The sequence below is a fragment of the Limanda limanda genome, chromosome 4, assembly GCF_963576545.1.
Source record: "Limanda limanda chromosome 4, fLimLim1.1, whole genome shotgun sequence".
Taxonomy (NCBI): Eukaryota; Metazoa; Chordata; class Actinopteri; order Pleuronectiformes; family Pleuronectidae; genus Limanda; species Limanda limanda.
The window spans coordinates 4,429,574-4,449,044 of NC_083639.1; the positions used below are offsets into that span (position 1 = coordinate 4,429,574).

The 19,471-nt window shown below is 40.2% G+C and overlaps 1 protein-coding gene across 1 annotated transcript in view; it reads left to right on the forward strand.

The window, feature by feature from the left end:
• The window catches only part of ca16b (carbonic anhydrase XVI b), a 92,610-nt gene that overhangs the window by 18,686 nt on the left and 54,453 nt on the right, over positions 1–19,471 (forward strand). The window contains exon 2 of the mRNA XM_061069473.1: positions 639–743. Within this exon, the coding sequence (XP_060925456.1) occupies positions 639–743 (105 nt within the window). The remainder of the gene's footprint in view (positions 1–638; positions 744–19,471) is intronic.

Consider the following 19,471-nt stretch of genomic DNA (forward strand, 5'->3'; position numbering starts at 1 on the left):
TAGCCGAGACCTTTCCCACTATATCTGAGAAATGTCAAAGATAATAGCACGTGACAGGGTTAAAGTCTCCATCACAAGAATAGTAGCGATGTTTCCCCGGAATTTATAGTCTCAGAAGGCAAATTCACTTTTGAAAATGCATTTCAAATGGGAGAATGGATGTTCATTGCACTGATCTCTGCTTCACTGTTGTGCGTTACATCAAACAAAACCCATTTCGGTAATTTATTTTCTCACAAATTATTGATTTTGTAATTTGATATATATATGTCCAGCCTCGGGCAAAAGGGCATGAATCCCAGTCTTGCAATGCCAAAGTTGAACACATTACTCACCTATCTATCACCCCGCCATCGATAACAGTGCATTCTGCTAAGCTGCATTACGGGCGCACTTCCCCCTGCTCTGGCACTAAAATAATGTCATTAGAAGTAAATCTAATATGTCCTGTACGAAATGAACTTAATTCCTTGAGAGACTAGACTTTGTATCACGTTTTACTTACGCATCGACAAAATCCACATATATCCATTCAGTTGTATTGGATCGCAGCGCAACTGGTTGTATTATTTGTTATATAAAACTTTTTGTTATCCCCTATAGATTTTCTGACCTCTCTCTCTTTTTGCCTCCCACAGCTGCGTCGGATGACCATCCTAACTATGCCGCAGACGGGCACCATGGGAGCACGGGCGTAATGAGGGAGCGGAGGGCAGCCGGTGACCCCTACTGGTCCTACTCAGGTGAGCTCTCGTTTGTGTTTTCGACCAAATGCCCTCCGAGGGTTGCGAGTTATTTTTGTTTACCATTTTATCAGTAACACCTCTTTTCCCTCTTTACTCCTGGAGCCTGAAAGGTTTAATTAAACATCTAGTATTGAGATAATAGCACCTGTACCTGCATGTTTTCAGGGCTCTTAATAACTGTAATTACACTAATGCATCAGAGAGAGAGAGAGAGAGAAGCATTGACTTCACGTTCAAATTTATTACAGCTATAGAGTTATACGCCTATTGTATTTTTATCTTGTGCTTCTGTTTTTTTATTCTTTCTACCTTTTAATTTTATTCTATTGTATTGTATTGTATTTAATTGTATTCAAATATACCGGCTGCTATGACAACTTAATTTCCCTTCGGGGATGAATAAAGTACTCTATCTATCTATCTATCTATCTAAGGCTTTTTTTTTGTTTAGAGCTAACACATTTCACAAAATAGATAGCAAATTATTTTTTGTACATCAATGGTGTGTGTTTTTTATGTAGAGGATATACAGTCATTAGCATTGTATCTAATTAGCCACTACCCTCTATAAGAAGATACTTGATTTTATTCTATTTTTATTCTATTTTTGTTGTTTCTAATAAACATTAGAATTTTCTGTCCAAACCTGATTGCAGACAAGTTCAGTGTCAAAAACTCAAGTAAATAGCCAAACCAATGTGACCAAACCAGACCCTAAAACTGATTATCATTAAAGGTTTTTGTCCGAGCCCGGTCCGACATTGGGTTGGGTATCAAACCCACATCCACGCCCATGGTGGCTGTGCAAAGGTGAGGTCATCCTTCCCATATGTACATTTTTACCACCCGCAATCAAAGTTAGGAATTTCTTTGGATCAAACTTGTCCTCTGCCTAGTTTGTGTGTTTCTGAGGGTGGAGAAGACATTAATATTTACCTTATTTTAACATTATAAATCACAATAAACCAGTTCAGCATCCACCCACTCAAAGGTTGCTAATACAAATAAAAATCAAAGGGTAAATGCTCTTCACAAGTAATACATTAATATCTATACAGTATATGAGTCATATTTCTTAACGTGGTTTGGCATGTGTCTCCAGAGCAGGAGATGCGTTTCATTTGGTGGGGTGCTGCTCTGATAAGCACATATGTCCTTTTCAGGGCAAACATTCATGTTCAGCTTTACACACTCACACCCTTGTGCAAACACAGCCCTCCGTTGGCCACTGAGCAGCTCCGGTGGGAAATGGGGGTCATGTGCTTTGATCGAGGGCACCTCACGGGAAGAGCTCAGGAAGGGAGGGGCAGAAGCAAAATTATATTTGCAGGTTCCAAGGTCCAAAAACGGCACCCGGCATAGAACCAACTTGATCCTTCAGCTGTTGGAGTGCAGCACACCTCAGTAAATATATTTTTTTACCGATGGAATATTTTGTGTTCGGCACTGCTGGTGTGAGCGGAGCATCTTGTGCTTTAAGGCAAAGAATATGTGCAAATAACTCTGCTTACTTTGGACTGGAGTTTGTTTGGTATTCATGTCACTCGTATTGGTTTTCGTCTCCCTCAGTTGTCAAGCAGAGGCAGTGAAAGAGTGTCTGCTTGGACTATCCAAGCATGATTGCTTTTTCAAACTCTACAAGGTGTGCGGAACCCATTATGGGAATCCTAATCACTTCAAACATGGTACTGTTTTCAGGAAACCACCATGAACAGAAAAACGGAACAGGTTAACCATCTGATCACATTTTGCTTGTTTTCATGGTACTATAGTGCAACTTCAAACTTTAAATGATCAGATTGAACTTTATCAGGTTGTATAGCTTAAATTGTGTCCATTGAGTTAATAAAACAGCACTAGGCCAAATAAGCTTGAGGGAAAAAAAGAAGAATACATTAAATGGCATTAAACATCCGTAACAGGGATCGGTCGAGGTTGTAAACCACTGAGAAATAGATGCACCTTCTCTCGCGATCAATTTAAGTTCTCGCTGACGGTTCCAATGATAGTCACACTTTAATATATGGCATTTGCTGCTTACTTATTTATGATGTTAGTGGGGGTGGTCTTTAATGCAGTTGAGGTGTTAAACCTCTGCCATTAAAACGTAGCAGGAAGCCATACAGTAGCTGCATTATAATTCTGTTCATCGTCACCAGGCAGTTTCTACCCTGCATTTGAACTGTTATTATGTGCAGATCTTCAACTTTAGTCTGATTTCTAAGTCAAATGACCATATCTATCACATTATTAGTCAATGGTCCGGTCTATAGTCTGTATATGTTTTGTTGTTTTTGTGTCACTTTCTTTTAGTAGGTTGTTCTGTTTGGGTGCAGAGCTGAATTCAGGCTTGGAAAGAGTCTGGCTAGTAATTGGGGGAAGATAGAATCTCAATGTTTATCTTCTTCTACATTTTTATATAGGCAGGCAAGACAAAATATGAACCATTCAGTGAGGGAACTGGCTGACATGGGTTGATTTGGACATTCATTTCAGGCCTGTGCAGAGCACTAATTCCTACTAGTGAAGGCAGCTGGCTGATTGTACTGAGAAAAAGGGAAGCATTGAGGGAACACAGAATTGTCCATTGCTTCGGAAAGGTAATTAGAGGCTAAGGCTGTGAATGGGGGACTGACAAGCGTGCCTTAGCAGCTAAATGGTTATTAAGGGCATTTGCTCTGTGCAAGTGTGTGTAAAAGAAATGCACGCAGTAGAGTTAGGTAGCTCTATGTGCTTCACACTCGTAGAGTACACGACATACGATACAGAGGAGCTTATCAGCCATTGTTTCACACAGACTTTCCACACCTTTCAACACGTATCAGTCTAAAAGGGTACATGAAATCCAAGATTTCCTTCATATCTTTTTTTTCATTGGTGTTAAGGATAAATATATAGTATTCCTTGCAAGAACGGTTGCAAAATAACAATTTTCTATAATTATTGAGTCTATGCAATGCGTTAGCCGTCTGATTATAGATTGCATAATGGTTTGAGGCGCACAATGCAATGAGATCTATTATCATCCCATGATACGTCACCTTCCTGTGTGCGTTGGTTATGAACCTTGATGTAAGTAGCCCAGAAATTTGATTAAAAGATATTTAAGGTGTGTGTGTGTGTGTGTGTGTGTGCGCGCACATGCGTGTGTGTGCATGCCCACGTGGAGGCCTTTTTCACAAGAGGGATGATATCATACTCACCATAAGACTCCCACAGGAACAGGGCTATGCTTCATTTTTCCCCTTTTTATATCTCTGCAGGTTTTCACATTGTCTGCTACTTCCTCCAGCTTCCTTTATCAGTTGTTTTATGGTTTGGGCCAATATATGCAATAGTTTGCTTTTGATTACACTCGATTTATTGGTCTAGTTTAATTACAGCACAACAGTTGGAGTACCTTAATGTGCATTTGGCATTATGCTTCATCCCCTGTTACAGTGTGAAAAAAAGAAAGAATTAACAGCATTAAATGTATGAAAATATATATCAATGTCCCAAAGGTAATTAACAATTTTCATTTTTGCTGCATTATGGGATTTTCACAAACAGATGCATGTTCTTTCTGTGCTCAGAAAAATGTGAGAACAGATGATTTTGGATTAAAAAAATAAACGTGTGTGCATTTAAGAAAATCTAACAACACAGTGAGGTTTGGGGTTTTCACAACTACCAATTTTTGTCTGACCAATAGAGGTGATCTCGGTCCGGATCAAATTGAGCCACAATTTGGTTTGATTGTAGTTATAGTAGATATTTCAGACTTTCGAACAAATTGCAAACCATCCAAAGAATAGGATTGCTCAGTCTTCTCCTCCTTCGAGATAATGTTTGAGCGACGAGGACATTCATTTTGCTGCTATTAACAAATTTAACAAAGAAACCTGGTTCATTCATTTTCTCAATTCAGATGGGAACACAACAAAAGAGCAAAAATAATTCAATAGCGAGTTGACAACCTGTGAATGCACATCAATCTACAAACCAATCTATGGAAGGTAGACACAGCCCACGCAGCCTAATCAGGGCTTACGTGTGTCATTCAAGTTTCTTAAGTCGGCTCAATAAAGAGCAATGTAACAAAGACATGATCCTTTGTTTCGAAATGGTCCAGACAGAGATGTATATCCGTCAAAGTACTGTACTTAGTTTTAGCTCAGTGGGTGTTTAGGTGGAAGCTAGACGAGCGCTGGTAGCTATACTGGAAGAGTCTGAGGCGAGTGGTTTATGTTTCCCCTCTGTTTCAAATCCACTTCAGTGATGTTGTCCGTGATCATTAGCGATCTTTACAGTCATGTCTCAAATAATGAAGTGAATGAAGTTATTTTCAATCAATGGCTGTGTTGAGCCAACTTAATTAGTACTTCAGAGGATACGAAACAAGATTAGGTAACTCGCTGTGCTTGAATGCCAAGGCTGTTTGTATTTAGCTTTGAATTAACCCACAGTTCTTCTGCCACATTCTCCTTTTTTAACTTCTAAATATTCCTTTAATATTCCAGATCTGTCACATTTTTCTCTTAGTTTCGATTAAAAAATATGAAGCTAAAAAAGAGAATTGCAGAACAAACTGGTCAATCATTAATTAGTCTGCAGGGCCTCTAATGATGTCATTAATACAAATCTTTTTAAGGACAGTTGTAAATACAGAGAAATTGAGAGCAGAGTTTTTGGGGTCAAGTAAAAAAAATGCTGCGCAGATCAGTTAGTTTGCGTCGACATGTTAAACCCTATGATTTATATATCCTTAAATTAGCTTGGTGCCTGTGAAGGCAGTGTGCTTTGTTTCCTGTGGCCTGACACACCCTTACAAAGGCTGGTGGGAAAAGAGCAAAGCCAAGTTGTCATGGTGCCCGATAGAAGGAGCTCTGTCTCCTGGAGGTAATGAATCGAGAGGAAGATTGCTCCCGGTGGACCTCCGTGTACGAGAAGCTCTTGACTTTAAAGCAAAGCTCTCGCACTATACAACTGTACAGAGGGTAACGCACGGGCCATTACACACAGGGAATCAGGGACATAGTGCTCAGGGTCGATTAAAAAACAAAACAAAAAAATGGATGGACTGAAAGAGAGGTAATTTTACAAGCGCTCCAGAGATCTCACTATACCGCCAGTAATGCAGTTATTTATTGAATATTATAGCTCTTTTCACCTGATGTTCTGGAAATCAAATAATGCATATTGTAGTCATATTGGAATATATTTTGTTTCATGAATTATTATACACGCATTTTATTTCCCAATTATCTCGGCAGAGAAAATGTCACATCCTATTTCTGCTTAAACAATATGCTCAGAATGACTGATTTGTAATTATCACGCAGTCAAATTACCATCAATTAGAGAATATGTTATATATTACAAACTAAGGGACCTTAAGTATCAAACTCAGAATGGGCTGCACCAGTAATCACAATGTTTCTGTATTACCCAGTTAAAAATATACTTTTATAGGTTCTGCTGCAAATGTCATGTCAGTGCTTAAAACAGAATCTAATTTTAGTTTGGACTGGACCCGAGAGTCACATCACTATGCACACTAACCACTATTCTTAACTTATGTTCCCCCATTTGCTACTTGCTACTTGTTTATTTTCTTAGCGACTGCAAAATATAATAGTCTTACTTAATTTAGGACAAGATGATGGCGCAAAAAAATGTATCCAGATAAAAAGTTTCAGGTTAAAGTTAAAAGCTAACATTGGCTCCTGGAGGGAGGTTATGGTTTTTAAAATCGTCTGTACACTTGATAAACAGTTAAACATTATACAAATCTTAGGTACAACAATTATGTGTTGTACCTCCTCACCGGAGGTTTGCACAATGGAAGCAATATGTTGGTGTTGAATACATGTTATATTGCTATTGATGGAAATTATATTGCGATGATTATTGATATTGTTTGTTCACCCAGCTATCGCTAAACTGTCATTTGGAAGCCCATCAAGTATTGTGTTTTAGGATTTCCTCCTTAACACAATAGCAACATTGTGAATTACTATTTTACAACAGGATGTTGCACTCTATCAACCAGCCAGAGTGTCTATTCACAGGGCTTTAGGGCAACCCCCCTCTGCCAGTATGAGTATGACACCCATCCAAACACCTGCATCCATTGATTTCTGTGTAAGCCTGCACAACGGCGGCATCATGATAAATGCAATTGCCCGCTGACACGTGTCAGCTGTTCAGAAAAGCTGCAGTTTGATCATTTTCTGTCCACGAATTGACACACAGGGCATTGGTGTGTACCACTGGCATCTGGTGACGCTTCACTACATGACACAAACCGTGTGTGTTTAATTTTTGTGTTTTTTTTTTTTTTGCCAATTTCCCTTTTATTTGACTTTAGGTTCACTACAGTCATGTGAGCTGTGTTAAAGACCATCTGAACTTATGCTCTTCCTGTCACATTCCACTCATGCCCCCCGTAGCCATGGTGCTCTCTGGACTTGATTCATTTCCTGCTCCTTGGAGAACAGAGGGAGAGTCATCTGTCTTACACCGTGTGTTTGTAGTCCCAGCGATTCTCTGCGATGATGGAAGTCTCTAAAACAACATCATCTATATTCTTCACGTCTTGCTAATGTGTTGTATCCACCTATAGTTGTACCCGCGCTAATTTCACGAGGAAATGAGAGGTGCAGGAGCAGTAATTATTAAAAAATGAATTTTCCTGGGGCCCAAGCCGTCTCATTATTCATCTTGGTTATTGCTAGCAGTTTGGATCAGCCATCGCGTGCCAGAATTGGTCCATTTGTCTCTGTCAGGGGTGGGCCCTTGACAGATGTGCCAATATGGCTGCCGAAGTTCTGTGCTGGGGGAGAGGCATCTTAATTCTCCATGATGTATCACGCTGGCAGCAACCAATTTAGCAGAATTGAGCTCCAAATCATCTTACTTCCCACTGCCTCCCACAATCTGTTTCCTCTCTCCAGATGAGGTAAATATATTAAAGACGGAAATAAATTAGGGATTCCTGTACCCTGAGCTAATACTGTATCAGTGAGTTTTCGTTGGAGTGGATTGTTTTGTATTTTCACCTTGGCACGGTGTCCTGGGCCTGTGCCACCAGGACACATGAAGCCAGGCCCCCAATGCTCAGCACTAACGCCACAAAAGAGCCAAATATTCTGGTTTACCTGTTTAGGGCAGATTGATGTGCTGGGCCGACAGGTTTGCTGTGTAAACATAATTAATTAAATTCCAGGTGTCACATGGTGTTGGTGTGCCTTGTGGCAGCATATTAGGCCTCGTTGGTGGCTCCTGTCCAACGTAATGGATGTGGTCATGCTCGGCCTGCTGGGACTGCTATACTGAGGAAGTGTGAGATTGCCAGCCCACAGGTTTCCTCCCTAATGTGGTTATGCTGATGAGCTGGAATGAGCTAGCAGCTCAGCAAATTTTTAAACTCATAATCATGATGACTGACTCTGTAATGAGTACATGCACCCCTAGAGGTGAGGAGGTAACTGTAGGGGGCACAGTAATAGTGGTATAATGGCACAATGGTGGGGGACGTGTGATGCTTCCCTTGAATTATAAAACAATGTTTGATTGATGATGATGTGTTGAAATGATGCAAGGTAAAGTGGGCTCCGAAAGACTGAGGACACTTTTCTATCACATAAACGGACCCCCTCACTGTTTGTTAGCATACACCTCTAAGCCACTGGGTTGTAACTGTATAGAAGCAACTGCTTGTATTTAGTAATGCATCACTTCTAGGTCACGGCCATTCGCAGGATTGTTAAGATTGTTTATCCTCTGCTCCTATTTGTGGTTTACCAGATTGCGCCGCTATAAGTATTGATTTCTGTCTGGTTTCCAAATTATAAGGACACTTGCTGTGTAAACATGTGGCTATTGTCCCGGCTCGTGCTTGCAGAACAACTGCAGCACAGAAGAATAATGGCTGCTGAGAGGCAGAGCCGGGCTTAGAAGGGGGCAATATCTTCAAGTGGTTTAATGCAGTGTTGTTTAATGGGCTAATGGTGCCTGTCGAGTGACTTATTTAATTTGGATAAAAAAAAAAGCATTTTTATACTTTTATTTTGTAGATAATTTGGTTGACCAGACACAATTAGTTTTCAAAGACATTAGGTTAAAGTCTAGAGAAAACGACAACATTATCTCTCTAGAAACTGTTGTTTTGGGTTATTCGGCTCGTTGTCATACTGCAGCAGGTAGAAGGAGGATCACTCAGGCCTGTCATCCTTTGTCGTGTAGAGTCTCATGACTCATTTAAGTGTGAACTCGTACCAGCAAGAGATAATAAATAATGTAAGTGAAATTATTGGGGTAGAAGCTGTTCATTGCATTCTGAATAGTGTGATATTCTAAACCTTCAGTGTAACATGCAAAAGTCCTCACAGATTTTTAGGGATATTATTCTCTGTTTATAATGCTAAAGCCTGAAAATTTGTACTTTTAGAAAAAAATCCTCCTGTTGGAAAATATTGAGTGTGCTAATGTGTCTAGTTTTCTGTAATATAAATAGAGCAATAAGCAGCAGAAAGAAGGTTTAGGGCCAGAGGGTAAAAGTAGTCTTTTAACTTCTGGCCCATAACTGATTTCCTATTTTGAGCCATTAGCTGCTTTGATAATATCTGAGACTCTGTACTTTTGATCTTAGTGTATATTTTAATGGTCTTTCACACAATCCATGTGTGGTCTGGACCTTCTGATGCCCTGTTGAGGGTTTGCCTTGTGAATAAGTATTTTATTTGGAAAGAAGCGATTTTTGGATCGATTGCAGGATGTTGTGACAGCTTTAAACCATAGAAGAAGAAATGCAAAGTAGCTTGCGTGATAACTTGTAGTTTTGGCTTCCGACTATACTTGAGGACGTTCATGTCATACAAAAGTATTTACTTCGTTCACTAAATTTTAATGTGAAACCACAACTGTAAACAAAGTTATGAATCTTGCTTTGGACCCTGGTCCCGACATTCAGGTGAAAACGACCTGTGTGTAGTTCATTTTGAGGCAAGACCGAGTCAGAGAAATGGAGTTGAGAATTTGGATTTGTCACATTTACTTTTAATTGGTATTTTTTTTGTTTGCACCTGTTCGAGACCTACTGAGAGTAACTCGTTATTAAACGACCTCTCTTCATCAGCATTCACTGCTCCTCTGGAACAGATTTACTTTTCCTCTTTGTGAGCCCACTCCTCCCCGTCTATTCTTTGATTTTCATCCTCATCCATCTTTCCAAACGCTGACCACATCTCAATTCTGAGCAGGGGTTTGAATGTGGATGATATGCGGGCAGCAAAGAGGGTGAGATACACACTGGATTAATGCTGGATTTAAAATGGCTGCTCGTCTTGCTTGGCTCAACGCTCATCTGGGGATGTGGTCATGTGCTTTCGTATGGTTTTTGGCCTAATTAGCGATTTTAGCCCACACGGGGCGAAAAAACCTGCCTTTCTCTTCTCTCGGCTGCCTTCGGTTTTTTACTTACTCCGCTCCCGCCCCTCTCCCTGCCTATTGACTGACACATACTCACACAAGCACACTCTCTCCCACTCGTAAGCTGTAAAAATACAACCAAAGGATGACTTTTAAAGCATATGAGCAAGCCGCAGACATAAGGGTTTGGTTGATACAGGCTTCTCTGTTCAGCCTGTTTATCGTCCTCTGCTTGAATACATAAATACAAATCTGTTAGTTCAGGTCAGAGTGCTCAGGTGCAAATCGGGAAGGTAATTTTGCTGCAGCCGATGCTTACCTTCATCCAGAAGGATGTGTGAGGATGACCTCTAGACGCCTGTTTTGGTCTGGTACCGACATCCCTCTCACTAATGGTTCGACTTTGTTGTGTTCAGCTGTGATCTCCTCAGAGTTCACGCAACAAAAAGGAGGGCACTTATTAAATGTGGGGAAGGCTAAATACAACCCCTGCAGTAAACAGCTATTAAAAATAAACCCATTTCTTTACAAGGTATAGCTGTTGCTGTTTATTGCATGAACTTGAAAGATAGAAAATAATTAAAAGAAGTCGTGGCATGTTGCAAATATTTGGGCAAGGAGGAGGAAAAGCTTTGGTGCTGCAAGCTGCGACCACACAATACTTCAGGAAACAAGCTGAAGCATGACTCTCGCTGGCCCCTGACTTCAATATCATTGAGAAAATATTTAATCAAGAATGGAAAATTATCTAATAGAAAACCCTCTGAAAGCTTCGATATCTACCAAAGAGCGAATCATATTGCAATGACTTAGTCAGGAGCCCAAACTTCTTCACATATCATGGTTAGTGATAAATTTTTTTCTATTTTTGAAGTCCATGAAATTTAGTAACAGTACATTAAAACCAACCAGGGATATAATCAGGACTAGATAATTAAGTTCACACACAGTTAAAAGGTTTTATGTTTATGCTCTGCCTCAGTGCTACTGTCCATCTATCATACTGCTTAGCCTTTGAGGCTCGCCGGGGGAGCTGGATCCAATCCCAGCTGACATTGGGCGAGAGGCGAGGTGCACCCTGGAAAGGTCGTCTGCCTAACTCACTGAGATAAAATTCACAACTACTAAATATAATAAATACATTATAAATAAAATCCACAAATGTAAATTGGATATAATAATTTATAAAGTGCGTTGTTCAATACGTTACACTTCCCCTTACCACTACTATAACTAATGCAACCACCTGTAGTGTAGTAGTTTCTCAAGGAAAAGTCATATGTTGGCTCTGTGTCATTTAATTGTTATTTTATCTTTCTTTGCGTCAGTGTTTTTCTGCACAATTGTGTATTTCTGTTGTAATCCTTTGGCAGATAATTACAAGGTCAGAAGAGTGCACGAGTCTCTGTATCAGCTCCAGACAGCTTGTGTACATCTTATTTGCAGAGCTAATCACCCCTTTGTGAGTGAGGATGGAAATCTGATTGTGCACAATGTCCACAATTTCATCCACAGCCTTTATCTGATATTGAAAACTGACAGACTGTAGAAACAAGTTGTGCCCTCCACACAGTCAATTTAAACTGCCCTGTTACGCTGTTGGAAGAGATTAGCTTCTATATTTTGGGCAATTTAGCACGAATTATCCAGTCGTTTGTCCGGTGCCTGCTGAATAAATTTAGAGCTGTAGGACGACACATTTACAGCTCTTGCTAAAGAACATGTCGGCTAAATACAATTCAAGCCAACATGTCGGAGGGTTCACTGTGTGGGTGGAGATCTTTCACCTCCACCTGCTGACTGTGGCTAATGGCCTGCTTAGTGGTGACCTCGTGCTGCGGGGTTATCCTGACGCTACGACAGGAAGGTAAACGAGAGGCTTCTATGTGTCTCACAACCTCTGTCCCCTGGGAGACAGCAGCCTGCCTGTCTCCATATGCCTGCCCTGGTTTATCGCTCTGCAGTGACCCACAGTCAGCTTGCCCCCCTGCCGTCGTGCCCCTCCGTCTCCTTGACGAGGGCCCTCTGGTAGGCATCTACTGCTGCTCCCTCCACTTCTGATGGCCACTTGCTTAATGTCGGAACTTGATTGGTTGTGTTATCGTTACGATGGGTTTTGCAGTTTTTGCTAAGGCTCTTGGGATATCATTGTCTGTGGACTCTCGACCCACCACTGTGGTGCAGTCTGACAGCTTTTGGATCGATTGTCATGATATCTTGTACAGATGTGGCTGTTTTCCACAGAATGTCTCCTAATGACTTTGGGGAGTCGCTGACTTTTTGCTCTGTAGTCACCACATTCATGTTCCCCCTGGAAGAATTGTAATACATTGGTGTTTTTTTATGTTTCATCCAGTGCCATTATTATGTAATTTTTGTATTCTCTTATACTTTGGATTCAGGGTTGCAACAGTGTGGACATGTATTTTCACGAGTGAACTCGTGGAAGTACATGAGTTAACTATTACACTGGACAATTTTCAAAAAAAGATGTGTGTTGGCTATATATCTGCAGAGCTCTTATTTGACCACTAATGCTTTCGATCACTTTTGCGGTGCAGTGTTTCCCATTACCTAAGCGAGACTGTGGCTGCCGCTGCCTACTGTGTCTCACCATAGTTTTATACTGATCAGAAATCCTTTTTTGCACTACTCATTGGACCATAAAAGATCTCTAAGTGTTTTGCAGCACTGCCGGTGTTGTCCGCTCTATTTTCATCTATCAATCGGACTGACCATTGGCAGCACCAGGAGAAAATCTTGCCATGTTGGTGGCCCGGTTTACCGTCCACACACCTATTGAATTTTTACCATCCTTGACAGGCAGACAGAACCGGAGCGTAACAACCAGCCCTCTCGCTCATTAATGCAGGAGAGCTTGCATATACATCCTGCCACCTTCTTGGTTTGTGGCTAAATGCCTGCAAGACTAATTTCATTCCCATCCGCTTTAGCTCTGCTCTATGTTAATACTATTTAGCAAATGTTAGCATGCTAGCGTGCTTAAATTAGGTGGTGAGCATGGTAAACATTGTACCAGCTAAACAGCTTGGTAGTGTATCGCCTTGGGGCTTTCTGGCATGCTGACATCAATATTTAGATTTGTACCATGAGAGGAAAACCCTTAAATTTAAAAAATTTGTCAGTCCAATATTCACCTCTGTTCTTCTTATTCAATCTTTCGGGATCAAATTTATTATTGGAACTGACACGTGTTATTCAAGTTGTGCATATTCACTACAGTGGTTCGGAACTGTGATCATACTCTTATGGCGTCAGGTGCTGAAGTCATGTAACTCACTGAAGCTTCCTCAAACCCAGAAAGAGGTTTTTAAACCAATGTATGGAGCTGCATAAATGTAACATGAGGGAATAACGGTTCATTAAGAGATTGAGATAATGCATACTCTGAAACAAAGCGTGTATGGATTCTATTATATTTTTCAGTGTGTGTGTTTAATTGTACAGTCTCAACTACACTTGACCATGTTTCAAAGTCCTAACACATTGTGGTTACATGTTAAAGGTGCTCTACCATGAATAATAACTGAAATACCCAGTAATTATCATTTGATATAAATTTGACAGATTTGTCCACAATGGCAATTTCGTGATAATAAAGCGTCCATCACATGCAGCTGCAGGACATTCATGAGAGCTGAGGTTAGCCTCTGTGTTTCCGACAGTTAGCTGATATGAAACAGTTGCCCTTGGACAAAGTGGAGTAATGTAGCGTCACTAATCAGTGCTTCACCGCAGCTCTGGAGAGGAGATGTGTGAGTGCTCACCTCTTCTCTCCAGTTTCAATTAGCAAGAGGTTTCCCTTAACTGATGCAGTGTTGGATTGTTGACAGCGTGCACTGATACACAGTGGGCAAAACCCAGAGAGAAAACAGCCTTTCCTCCTGAATGGCAAAACAACTTTTTAATGTGTGGAAAAGCAATGCACTTTGAATGAACTCTTTTTTTCAGTAAGTACTTTTATTTACTTCCTCTGCCCTCTCTCCTCCAACGTAGTCATTAGCCAGACAAACATAAGGTTTGCAATCCTAAACTAAATGATGTAAAGGAGCTGGAACTGTCTTATAAGACATCTTTTACGTCAGATGTAGTCATTTAGTTTCAGGGACCAAAGTGATTGGAGTTGGATTTAAATAAACATCCCTGCGGAGGAGACCATTTGTTGAAACTATAAAACTAAAGTTTGCCTCAGAGTTAATGAAACAACTGTTGCTGGGAACAAATCCTGAACATCTGTAAAACATTCCGTAAAATTAAAAGTTTTCATAATGACAAATTCAAACACCAATGCAGGTATATCTATAAAGGCTGATTATTATCAGCCAACCAATACATGTTTCAACCTCTAGTTAAGACAACCAAAACATCCTAAGATTTGAATGATTATTTTACACGAGCGGCTAAAACGATAAGTCATCACTTGCATTCATCAATTGCATATTCACAGTATTGAATTCCATTTCATTTCACCATAATAACAACTCCATCCTACATGCTTAGATGCCCTACTAGCTTTTTAAATATATCCTTTCAGTGTAGCTGTCCACAAGACGCGCATCATTCAGTCCGTTTATTTTTGTCCAAAATGCAATTACTGGTCAGTAACCGACTGCTACAGTTTGATAATTTGATTACGTAAATTAATCTTTGTTTTATGCTTTGTGTGCTTACAGAGATGTAGAGCATGTTTGCGATGAGCTTATCTCTTGACACGGTGAATGCACAAAAATAATGAACAAATTTGTTGACTTAAACACCACAATCACACAAGTTGTGATGTGGCTTCAAGTTAAATCAGATTGAATCCTTAACTAACTGTCCTGACACACTGAGCTAGGCTCAAATAGCTATAGTGCCAGTAAAGAGTGAATGATCACTTAGTGTTTTACACAATGCAACCAAATTCAAATTATAGTTTGCATACAGACTAGGGCTAGGCAGTAAAACAATATCAATTATTATCACAATATAATTTTTATCAATAGCAATATCATATGTATCTAATATATATCCATGCAGTCTTTTTATATATTTGAAGTGTATCATGTTTTTCATTCTCTCCCCATAAAGAAGAGTTTAAAACAACAAACCTCCTTCAGGAACCAAATTGAATTTCTCTGTCAGAAAACCTCACTCATTTAGTTTTGCTATGGTTTTTGCTTTTCTTCGCATCGTGTAGAGGCAGGCATGCAAAATCTGGTTGCCAAGGGAGAGCGCTTCTCCTCCTTTTATTGATTTATTTATGCTTTTTGCTTCCTTAGCTTTCAGCTTGTGTTAAATTAGTGAGTTCTAATTTTCCGCAGAGATGCCACTTTGCATCTTATCCCGACAAATCAAGATGTTCTCACTGGGCCGTCTCGCGTTCCGACTGGTGCGGCGGCAGCGTCGGATCACACTCGGGTCACACCTGCTTCTCTGCTTTGAAAAGTTCATTTCAGAGTTAAGCTAATTATTTTGTGGACATAAGTGCAGACGCACACTACAGTCTACAGCTGTTTGATCTGACAGAGCGAGCTGTCCGCCTGCTGCTGCTTCTCCAATCACCTGCATCGCCCGTCGCGGAACAACAGCTGTGCTCTGAGGCAGATCAGACGGAAAGGGACGCGTCGAGAGTGATGGCGCACAAACTGCCCCCATCTTTACTTTCTCCAGCATGCTACACAAGGCGATTGTGTAACAGCCATTGTATTTAAGAATAGAAGGTGTGCAACTCAGAATGAGTCTAAAGCGGCCTGCGGGTAGGGTATTGACTTATTCTGGCTTTCTTCATCTGCTTATAAATACTGCAGCACAGAGTCAGGATACGGCATCAAATATATGTTTGCAATGATTGAAGTCAGTTAAGAAGTTTTAGCAGAAACTTAGAGTAAGACTTGGGTAATGCAAGTTGATGAGAATTGCATGTTCAGTTTTAGATTAAGCGAAGGGAAGGTTCTCAAGTGTTTGTTGCCATGTTTGGCCTCCTGCCACGTTCAAGAGGAAGCTGTTAAAAGTTTTTGAATTGTAGAGGAAGCTCTTCCTCATGGGACAGAATGTATTTCTGTCCCTCTTTTTCTTTACACAAGGTCCTGGAGATTATTTTTACAGACTAGGGGATGTTGTACTTATGCAGCAGCCAACACCCAAGAACAGGAAGCCACAGTTTCTATGAAAGTCCACGAGATGGAAGCAGATAGCGCCAAGGGAAAACAATATTTTGGCTGGAGCTCATTCTGGTGGCCAATTAGACCCCAGTGCCTGTATGATTTACCACTTCCTCTACCTGCTTTTATGTGTTTGGGGCTGCTGTGAGGAACACAATGACCCCTGATTAAAGATTGAGCTTAGGCTCTGAGACGGCCATGGCGCCATTCTTATCAGATGCCTACTTCTCAGAACTCAGCAAGACCACCTGAAATCAATGGTTGTATAGTCTGCCACTCTGACCCAATCAGAGACAGCTTGTTTAGTTTTATTTTAAATATTTAAAAATTAGAATGCAGCTTACTCAGGCTGTAGTCATTTGACCGGTCAATGTGCTCTCGTCTCAGCAAAGTCGAGTTGGTTGACAAAAATCAATTGTCTGGTTGAAGAATAGATATGATTTAATTGGGCCAGATTGTCTTCTTGATCTCATTTTATTATAGGTTTAATATATTTTTCAAATCATTTTTTTGTGCTTGATGAATATTGCTATTCCGTTGCTATTGTTGATTTGTCAAAGGCAAGTCAACACTATAAATTCAGATTTATTCTCTATATCAAATGAATACATTATCAACTTTGAAAATGTACAGCACATACAAGGATCTGAAGTCAGGACCTAAACATTTAAGTGTCCTTTTCCTTTACCCACTGAGACACATTGAACTGTACATGCAGAGGGACTGGACGGATTGTTTGTCTTTTCCTCCACCCTCTCCTGCAGACATAGGCTGGAAGTGAAGCCCAGATCTTGAATGGCGGGGTTGAGTGCGGGCTATGAGGTCACACTGTTAATTGCATAATGAAACGTGTTTCGTTTAAGATAACGCATCAAAGGAGCGGTTATGTAACCTTAAAAATCAGAAGCAACCTAAACTTGATTAGGACGTGCTGTGCATTCAGGCAGTTGTGATAAGTCACCATTGTTTTTGGCTTCATGTTAAAGCACACTGGTTTGATCGTGTACACTTACTATCAGCTTTAAGTGTTGATTTTTCTTCTTCCAGGAAGTTTGGGGATGTGTTGGGTGAACAGTTTAGGACTTGGTGGCTCTGGATGTGAATAATACATCAAAATTAAGGACAAAGGGGCAAGGAGTTGAGTGCGTTTACTGGCTGAATCATCCAAATGAGCAGGCAGTTGCTGATGACTTGCTGATGACTAGACTGAACACAGACAGCCACTGAAACCAATAAGAAGCCAAAATGGCTTTGACTTGGCCGGCAAAGCATCGCCAGGAAGGATATCAAATACCTGCTGATTGTCTACTGTTCGCAGCTTTTAGGAGGACATTAATTGCAGGCGAAATGGGGCTCGGCAATAAAACAATATCAATAATTTTCATCAATAGCAATAAATCAAATGTATACATAATACATATCAACATATTATTTTTACATTGCGGAAGAACAGTTATGAGGTATAACACATAATTGACTTGCCTCAGATTTGTTAAAGTGTTTTGCTGTAAATCAAGTCTTTGTCATTCTCTGCTCATAAAGATGAGTTTAAAAACATAACCTTCACTCAGGAGCAAAAATCGGTCATTAAACTGAACAGAAATAATAATGTGACATTTATGACAACATGATTGCTGATATTGACAGATTTTATCTTGACAATATTTCTCCATGTTGCCCAGCCTGGAATATACTGGAATATTTTATACTGGAACTATACTAAGTCCACAGGAGATGCTGGTTCATCGACAGACGTGGTCCAATTTGATTGTGTTTTTTTTTCCAGGGAAACCACTAATTGAATCAACAATCAACTTTAATATGGCTGTTTACTTGACAGACAGTCTCCAGATTGGACTAGATAACAAGAGTCACACACAACACTGCATGTTCTTCCGAAACTGCCAAGTAAAAGCTTCTCTCAACAAGTTTGAAAACACCAGTGTCAGGTCGTCATTGTGTGCTTGCAGATGCCAGGTAATGTCAGTTTGTCGAATATATCACAGAAAGATAATGGTTCCCTATAACGGAGCAGAATACAAAGTACTTATCCTGCTGGGTTGTATCTAGGTGATAATGGCGATATCCACAGCTTGCAGGTTTGTTGCAACCTGCTGTAGTAAACCTAGTTTACAGTGCATCAGGTTTAAACATGGTTTATTAAACCTCTGTGTAGGATTGACACTGTAGCCTCTGTGGCTGAAGCCATAGTGAGCATTTATATTTGTGCACTTATGACTCTGCAAATTTTTATGGCACTGTGTGTGTACTTCAAACAATGGTGATTCAAATTGAGAGGATCATGTTGGAGTTGGTGCTGATAAATCTTGAAGAAATTTCTTCAATGCAGAAAAGATAGAAGACAGAGGAGGAAGTGATCCAGGCCCAAGGAGGATGAGTTCTGTGTCTGTCTGCTCACTGAGAGACATAGAGATGATACCAACCTGACCAATTGCAGTTGTTGCAGTTTACATCGGCGCAACATGTAGTTAGGATGTGCATGTCAGGCTCATGTGTAGGGGATGCAGCTATTGTGTACATCCAGCACAAAAGTATATATTAGCCTTTATATTCCCACTTGTTTGAAGAGATTGTACCAATATCTGACATTTCTGTTTAGATTAACTATCTTCAGGTTCAATCACTGATAGGGTACCGCTGTGTGAGGTCCTTTGTGAAATCTATAGCTTTATAATAATAATAATTATAATAATATAAGTCCTTTGGTATTTATGGAATTTCTTTTCCAACCTGAGAAAAAATGATCTTGCATAATTCTGTGATGACATCAACTATATGCAAATTAGCACATCATGTAACCTTTCAGCTTCTTTACAGCACAACTCTAAGAACAGATGAGTGGGAAAGGGCTTTATCTGGATGTCTTCCCTCCATTACTCAATGTTATGGCCTCATCACATTATAGGATGTGATTATTAACTTCGTGGAAAATAAGACATTTAACCTCCACTTGTCTCCTCTGAACACTTGACTTCAGTTTGCTAATTGGTCATTCGATCGTCATGAAATATTTGACAGAGACTGCCAGGAGAAGAAAAGTATTTTTCTTGATATTGGTTTGTTGTTTCCTCTGAGAGGATCACCCTGTCTGGTTCTTTATGGTCAAGACAAAAAGAAAAGTTGAGT